Source organism: Olea europaea, unplaced genomic scaffold (genome assembly GCF_002742605.1).
Source record: "Olea europaea var. sylvestris unplaced genomic scaffold, O_europaea_v1 scaffold1663, whole genome shotgun sequence".
Taxonomy (NCBI): domain Eukaryota; kingdom Viridiplantae; phylum Streptophyta; class Magnoliopsida; order Lamiales; family Oleaceae; genus Olea; species Olea europaea.
In genome coordinates, this window is record NW_019234297.1 from 113,526 (window position 1) to 121,967 (window position 8,442).

The 8,442-nt window shown below is 36.4% G+C and overlaps 1 protein-coding gene across 1 annotated transcript in view; it reads left to right on the forward strand.

The window, feature by feature from the left end:
* Positions 1–7,026: 7,026 nt before the first annotated feature.
* LOC111377506 overlaps positions 7,027–8,442 on the forward strand; it is a 5,227-nt gene continuing 3,811 nt past the window's right edge. The window contains exon 1 of the mRNA XM_023000618.1: positions 7,027–7,800. Within this exon, the coding sequence (XP_022856386.1) occupies positions 7,027–7,800 (774 nt within the window). The remainder of the gene's footprint in view (positions 7,801–8,442) is intronic.

The window sequence follows — 8,442 nt, forward strand, 5'->3', positions numbered from 1 at the left end:
CGACATGCACCAGTCGCTTTAAAGAGGGTGTACACACAAGATATGAAATCTCAAAACTCGAGAGTAACATTCTTTAACAATGCCTGTACGAGCATCAATACCACGCACAAGGTAGAAAATTTGCTAACGACTTTTGGTTTTTAGTTTGAGTTAAACTCTAATTTTATCATCTTTATCTAGTTGTTTTACAAGTTAATTTGGATTTTTTTGAGTCCATCTATATCCTTATTTGTTGTACTACAAAGAACACGTTAATTGAGGGACTTATCAAGTGAGGATTCTCTTTCAATCTTGTTCTCAATTGAAATATCTATTATCAAGGATTTTCAATCTTTGTGAAGTTCAATCCTTCCGGCCTAGTTCTTGATTCAAAATATCATAAGGTCAGGGTTCTTCACCTAATTTTAGCTTTCTTGGATTTCGTATCAAATCTTGTGCGGGTTCCAGGGTACATCCTACAACGGAATTCACATCAATCATGACAGAAACATATCTGGCTAAGTCCTATGTCAGGTACCTCCTATTGACAGGAAATACAATGTTTTCCCTAATCAATGGACTCTTGAAGGAGCTACAAAACTTGCACCAATGTATACGACATTGACGAAATAATGCAAGCACTTGATGGTAAAGTTGGAATACTCTTCAGCAGACCAAAGCAAAGTACATTCAATTATGAAGAATTAAATTCTACTCTTTTCAAAGTAGATATTCTACCTCTTTGATTCTTAGGTATATGCAGAGAAGTGATTACATGTCTTCTTTATCAACTAGATCTAAAATATCTGACATAATAAGAATAACAAATTCTTGTAAAAACATCACTCATCTTTTGTATAGAGGAAATAGATGGTGTAGCGGAAATTAGTTTCCAACATTTTCCGAAATGGACCCATTTGCAATGTGAAGTCCTTTGCCGAATGTACCTGATATCCACAAAATATTTTATACGAATCCCAAGAAAGATAAGGTTGGAACGTTTGAATGCCACAAATATTGAAAATCTTTGATAAGTTATGGATAGTTCAATGAATAAAGCCTCATATAGGTAGACTCAAACAAACATAATTAATTGTAAAATAACTAGATTACATGATAAAATAGAGTTTGCCTTAAACTAAAGACAGATAAACATGGTAAAATACTAAGCCTAATCAACAAGTAAAACAAATATGAGTAAAGCTAAAATATTGCGAAATAATGAAAATACCTTTAAACTAACTGATAAGTGTATTTTATACACTTATTTCAGTCATTAAACTAGAGCAATTTTTGTTATTTAGGATGAACTGATGCTTAACTTCATACATATTTCATTTGTTAGGTTAACTTTAGGCAAAACAATGAAATTGGATAGAAGAGCGGGATATTTGCTAACTTGGGCCTAATCAAAAGTTTGTGGACTAAATCGCAAAGTATCAAAAGTTGATTTGGAAATGATGTTAATGATTGAAGAAGAGCGAGAGGTAATTAAATGGTATTAGAAGATGAAAGATCGAGAAGATGTCAATTATGGACCAAAAGGAACGAAGAATGAAGTATAGGGACCAAAGTGCAACACATGAAAAATTTCAAAATGGCACATGCGTGCAAGGGGTTGAATTTCATAAGTAGAACGTAGAACCAATATGCAGTGCGCGGGCAATTGTCGGAGAAAACTCGGGGAAATTCCCTTTTTGACACAAACACTTATGGAAACAGAATCCAGCATACTATTTAACCTAGGGGGACAACCATAACGACTTTTTCTTCTTTGGGACGGCAAAAAGAGGCTTGGAAGGAGAGAAAATCTAAGAGGGAAAGATCAACAAGAATAATTGCAAGAAGATTGACGACAATTGGGGGGAAGAATTCATGAAACACAACTAATTTTTTCTCTTATTCCCTACTTTTTCTCCATGTTCTTTATTGTGTATTTTATCATGTCAATCAATTCAATTATGAGCTAAACTTTGAGATCTAGGGCTTGATGTAACCTATTTGAGACATGTTTTGATTCCAATACAGTTATTTCCTTTGATTTTCCTGAAATTTATTTATGTTGTTCTTGCTTAATGTTTTCAAGCCTGATCAACAATTGAATGATTTAATGCTTTAAGTTTGGTGCTTGAGAGAGGGAAATTTAAGCGTGATTTAAGAATGACATAACCTAGAATTCGTAGGTTTCAAGAGAAAGTACGAATCTTTGAGGCCAATTCATTTCAAGAACCAAATGTTTGATAATTTCTATATGTTTAATTCGGAAGAGAGATATTGGGGTTAAAATATAGAGATAAATTCTAATAGGGGATAGAATTAATTTTGGATTCTTGCCTATAAATCTAGAAAAGAATTTATGGAAATAGCTATAGAAGTTGAAAAACATCGTTGAGAATATGGTGAAATCATTCCCTAGGCATTCATACATTTGATCAAGTTTTTAGAAATTGCTGCACTTTACTTGAACTCTTTAATCCAGATATTTTAGTTTAGTATAAAATCATCTGTTCGACATTTGATTGTCTAAATAAAGTGAAAAGCCAAAATCATTATAGTACTCGGTAGGATTCAATTGTCAATCCCTGTGTGTTCGATACTTTTTATTTTATCAATATACTACAAAACTTGATACCGTATACTTGCGGAAAATCACGTTACATAAAACGCATGGCAAGTTTTTGGCGCCATTGCCGGGGCAATATTCATTTGAATTCGATTGATATTATTACTGATTAGCTTTCATTTTAATTTGGATTTCTATCTTAAATTTAATTTTTATTTTTTTATTTTATTTTTCTTGTGTTTATTTCTAATAGCTTCCTTGTTTTTATTTTCAGCCGTTTATGCGAAGAGCGAGAAATCTTGACTTACTACATGTTGATCCTAAACTAGAACACACATTCCACTTTCTAAGGTGTATACATAGAGGCGAACGTGAAATTATGGTAGAACAAGAGGCAAGAGTGGCTAATGAAGATAATCAAGAAAGAGCTATTTGTGACTACGTTAGAGCCATTGTTAATGACAATTACTCCAGCATCGTATGCCTAGCTATTGCTGCAAACAATTTTGAGTTGAAGCCAGGACTTATACATATGGTGCAGTAGAATCAATTTGGAAGATGTCCAACATAGGACCCAAATGCTCACTTGGGCTCATTTCTGGAAATTTGTGATACAGTGAAAATGAACGGAGTTACTGAAGATGCAATCAAATTTTGTCTATTCTCTTTCTCCTTGAGGGATAAGGTAAAAGCCTAGTTCCAGTCATTACCATACGGGTCAATCACAACTTGGGATGACCTGGCTCAGAAATTTCTTACCAAGTACTTTCCACCATCCAAATCAGCTCAACTTCGAAGTGAAATTGGTCAGTTTTGACAATTTGACTTCGAACCATTTTATGAAGGTTGGGAAAGATTCTAAGACCTCCTTAGAAGATGTCCTCAACATGGATTTCAAAGCTAGATGCAGATTGAAATATTCTACAATGGATTAAATGGGCAGACAAGAACTGTAGTAGATGCAGCTATGGGAGGCACTTTAATTGCTAAAACAGCAGATGCATCATACTTCTTGTTGGATGACATAGCCACAAATAGTTACCAATGGCCAAGTGAGAGGTCAAGTGTAAAAAGAGCAGTAGGACTTCATTAAGTGGATCCCATTAAAGCATCAACAGCTCAGGTTTCATCATTCACAAATCAGATAGCCACACTTACCACTCAAGGAAACCTACAGAAAGCAAATTCAGTTATGGCTGCCTCACATCACACCAGGAAACAGAGATAGCAAGTGAGCAAGCTCAATATGTCAACAACAGGAATTACAATTAGAGAGGAAACTACCTTTCTAATCACCATCATCCTAGGTTGAGAAATCATGAAAATCTATCTTATGGCAACAACAGAAACACACTTCAACCTCCACCTGGATTCAACACTCAGAATTCTGAAGGGAAACCATCCTTAGAAGACATCCTTAGGACCTTTATCTCTGAAACAAGATCGCGCTTCAACAAGGATGAGTCACGTTTAGACAACATCGAAACGCATGTGTTTGGCATTGGGCTAGGAAAAATTTCCAAGTGATACGGAAGTCAACCCAAAGGAACACTATTAGGCTTCCATATCATTTCCTGACAACCCACTAATCATCAAACACTTTCATTCCCACAACATTTTCAAAAGAAAAAAATTGATGATCAATTTGCTAAATTTTTGGAAATTTTCAAGAAAATTCACATTAATATTCCTTTTGCAGATGCATTGGAACAAATACCGAACTATGCGAAGTTTATGAAGGAAGTGATGTCAAACAAAACGAAAGTTAGAGGAGTATGAAACAGTGAAATTGACAGAAGAATGCAGTGCTATCCTTCAAAAGCAAATTCCCCAAAAGAGAAAAAATCCAGACGATTTCACTATTCCCTGCACCATTGGAGACTCCTCTTTTGACAAAATCCGCTGTGATCTTGGAGTAAGCATCAACTTGATGCCTTTATCGGTGTTCAAGAAGTTAGGCCTTGGGGAAGTCAAGCTAACAACAGTGACTCTACAACTAGCTGATAGATCCCTTACATACCTTGAGGGATTATTGAAGATGTGTTAGTAAAGGTCGACAAATTTATCTTCCCAGCTGATTTTATTGTATTAGATATGGAAGAAGATCAAGAAATCCCATTTATCATAAGTAGGCCATTTTTAGCAATAGGAAGAGCATTGATTGATGTACAAGGAGGGCATCTAACATTGAGAGTGAATAAAGAAGAAGTGAGATTCAACATCTACCAAGCAATGAAGTACGCGGATGACACTAACACTTGCCATAGAATTGACTTCATCGATTCTGCTGTGAGAAAAGAGCAATTATGCATTGAGGGCCCCTTGGAACAGTGTATGATGTTAAACAAAGGATGACATAGAAACTTTTGAAATGTACGCAGGAAGCAATGATTTAGTTGATTGCATATTGCCTCTTGAATCTGCACCAATTGAGGGCAACCCGTCACAATGTAAGATATTAAGCAGTCAGTGGGATCAAATGATAAAGAGAGTGATGCAAGCAACAAAATTGAACCGAAGCAATTACCAAATCACCTTCGCTATGCATTCTTGGAGGACAATTATACATCTTCAGTTATTATTTCTTCATCACTTACAAGGGACGAAGAAGACAGATTATTGAAAGTGTTGAGGGAACACAAGGCTGCTTTGGGATGGTCCATAGCTGGCATCAAGGGAATAAGTCCTACAATTTGCATGCATAAAATTCTCATGGAAGATTCATACAAGTCATCCATTGAACATCAGAGAAGGTTAAACCCAGCCATGAAAGAAGTAGTTCAAGAGGAGATATTAAAGCTATTGAAGGCAGGGATTTTATTTGCTATTTAAGACAGTGAATGGGTTAGTCTAGTACAACTAGTACTAAAGAAAGTAGGATGACAATAGTTAAGAATGACAATAATGAGCTAATTCCAGCAACAACAATAACTGGCTGGAGGTATGTATTGATTACAGGAAGTTGAACAATGCAACTAGAAAGGACCATTTTCCACTCCCGTTCATTGATCAAATGTTGGATAGATTAGTGGGTTACTCTCACTATTGTTTCCTTGATGCGTACTCAGATTACAATCAAATGTAATAGCACCAGAAGATCAAGAAAAGACAACATTCACCTTCCCTTATGGCACTTTTGCCTACAGACGGATGCCATTCAGACTATGCAATCACCGGCTACTTTTCAAAGATGCATGATGGCGATTTTTGTAGACATGGTGGAGGACATCATGGAGGTATTTATGGATGATTTTTCTGTGTTTGGTACTTCTTTTGATAACTACCTGCATAATCTCTCGTTAGTGTTGCAACGCTATGAGGAAAATAACTTGGTTCTTAACTGTGAGAAATACCACTTCATGGTACAAGAAGGAATTGTGCTAGGCCACCATGCAAAGGGGCTTGAAGTTGATAGGGCAAAAATTGATACAATAGCAAAGCTACCACCACCCGCCAATGTCAGGGGCATTCAAAGTTTCTTGGGTCATGCTGGATTCTACAGGAGGTTTATCCAGGACTTCTCAAAGGTAGCTAAACCCTTATGCAACCTGTTGGAGAAGGACAAAATATTCGTGTTTGATGAAAACTGCTTAAAGGCATTTGAAACAATAAAGGAAAAACTAGTTACTACTCCAGTGATGGTAGTACCAGCTTGGGATCAGCAGTTTGAGGTTATGTACGATGCTAGTGACTATGCCGTAGGGACAGCTTTAGGACAAAGGCATGATAAGATATTCCTGGCAATCCACTATGCTAGCAAAACCCTTAATGGAGCTCAATTGAACTACACCAAAACAGAAAAGGAGATGGTAGCGATAGTCTTTTGCATGTGACAAATTCAGATCCTATCTCATTGGAACCAAAGTGATCATTTACACTGACCATGCTGCAATTTGATATCTATTTGAGAAAAAAGATGCCAAGCCATGCCTAATTCGATGGATACTACTACTACTACAGGAGTTTGATGTAGATATCAGGATAAAAAAAAAGGTAGTGAGAATGTTGTTGCAGATCATTTCTCATGATTAGAGAATGAAAAGGTGGTCGATGAGAGTCAAATTCGAAAGACTTTTCCTGACAAGATCTTGTTACCGGTGTCATCAAAGATCCCATGGTATGCTGATTTTGTTAACTATTTGGTATCTAGAAAATTGCCACCTGACTTGACCTCCCATCAAAAGAAGAAATTCCTACACAATGTCAAGTCATATTTATGAGATGATTCGACACTCTTCAAGAAGTGCGCGGATAGAATAATCAGGCGATGTGTCCCTATGGAAGAGACACAATTTATTATGGAGTGTTGTCATTCCTCACCTTATGTAGGTCATTTATGTCCTACACGCACTGCTTCGAAAGTGTTACAATCTGGATTCTATTGGCCAAACCTATTCAAAGACTGTTATGCTTTTGCGAAGACGTGTGATCTTTGTTAGTGCACTGGAAACATTTCAAGACATCATGAGCTGCCACTAACTAATATGCTTGAGGTAGAGTTATTTGACGTTATAGACTTGATGGGTCCATTCTCGCATCCTTTGGCCATTGCCACACCAACAAATGACGCAAAGATAGTTTTGAAGTTTCCACAGAAACATATCTTTACTCGGTTTGGCACGCCTAGGGCGATAGTAAGTGATGAAGGTACGCATTTTTACACTAAGTTGTTCAATTCTCTTTTCGCTAAATACAATGTCAAGCACAAATTGGCACCTGGTTTTCACCCACAATCAAATGGGCAAACAGAGGTATCTAACAAAGAGATTAAGCAGATTTTGGAAAAGACAGTCAACACCAACTACAAGGATTGGTCCCTCAAACTAGATGATGCTCTTTGGACATACCGAATTGCCTTTAAAATACCAATTGAAATGTCATCCTACCATCTAGTATTCGAAAAAGCTTGTCATCTATTGGTGGAATTAGAGTATAAAGCTTACTGGGCTGTGAAGAAGTTGAATTTAGACATGAAATTGGTCGGGCCACAACGCTTGTTGCAGCTAGACGAATTAGAGGAATTTTGGAATGATGCCTATGAAAATGCAAAAATATACAAGGAACGAACAAAATTGTGGCATGACAAGAGAATATTAAGGAGGGAATTCAAGCCAAGAGAACGAGTCCTTTTATTTAAATTCTGCTTGAGACTCTTTCCAGGCAAGCTTAAATCACGGTGGTCGGGACCGTTTGTGATTTGTAAGGTGTTCCCTTATGGTGCAGTAGAGCTAGTGAGCAAGGATGGGTCTAACTTCCAGGCAAATGGACAATGCCTTAAGCATTATGTTCGTGAAATTATTTGTTCTCGATTTTAAAACCCACCGCAAGTGTACGGTTCGTTAATAAGTAGTAAAATGGACTATGAGTCCAAGTATCGTTCCCACGAGGATTGAATTAGCTCTAATTAGACTAATGTGACCTTAACCGAATCTAATTGAATGAAAATTTGGTTTAAATGTGAAAAACCCTAATTTTCGGAAAAAATCCCCAATTTGAAACCCTAATTGCAAAGAAAACCCTAATTTCAAAATAGGAAACCCTAATTTCGAAATTTCACTAATCTAATGAAATAAGCACGCAACTGAAATGTAAATATGCAATTTTAGAACTATTGTATTGAAAAGAATCGAAATGAAATCATTAAGAACTCGAATCCCCAATTGACTATTAAAAACCCTAATTTCACAAATTCAACGAATCGATGGAACAAAATGCCAATTCAATGTTCCTAAACCTATCCAATATACTCTCTCGATATATATTAAACCTACTATTGCATACCACCAGCCTATATTTCTATGGATGATGCAATGTACAAGAATGCATGACTTTTTATGAACATTTTCATGAATTGCATAAAGCATAGAGGTAAGTTTCCATCCCCTATCGGACCCTATGTC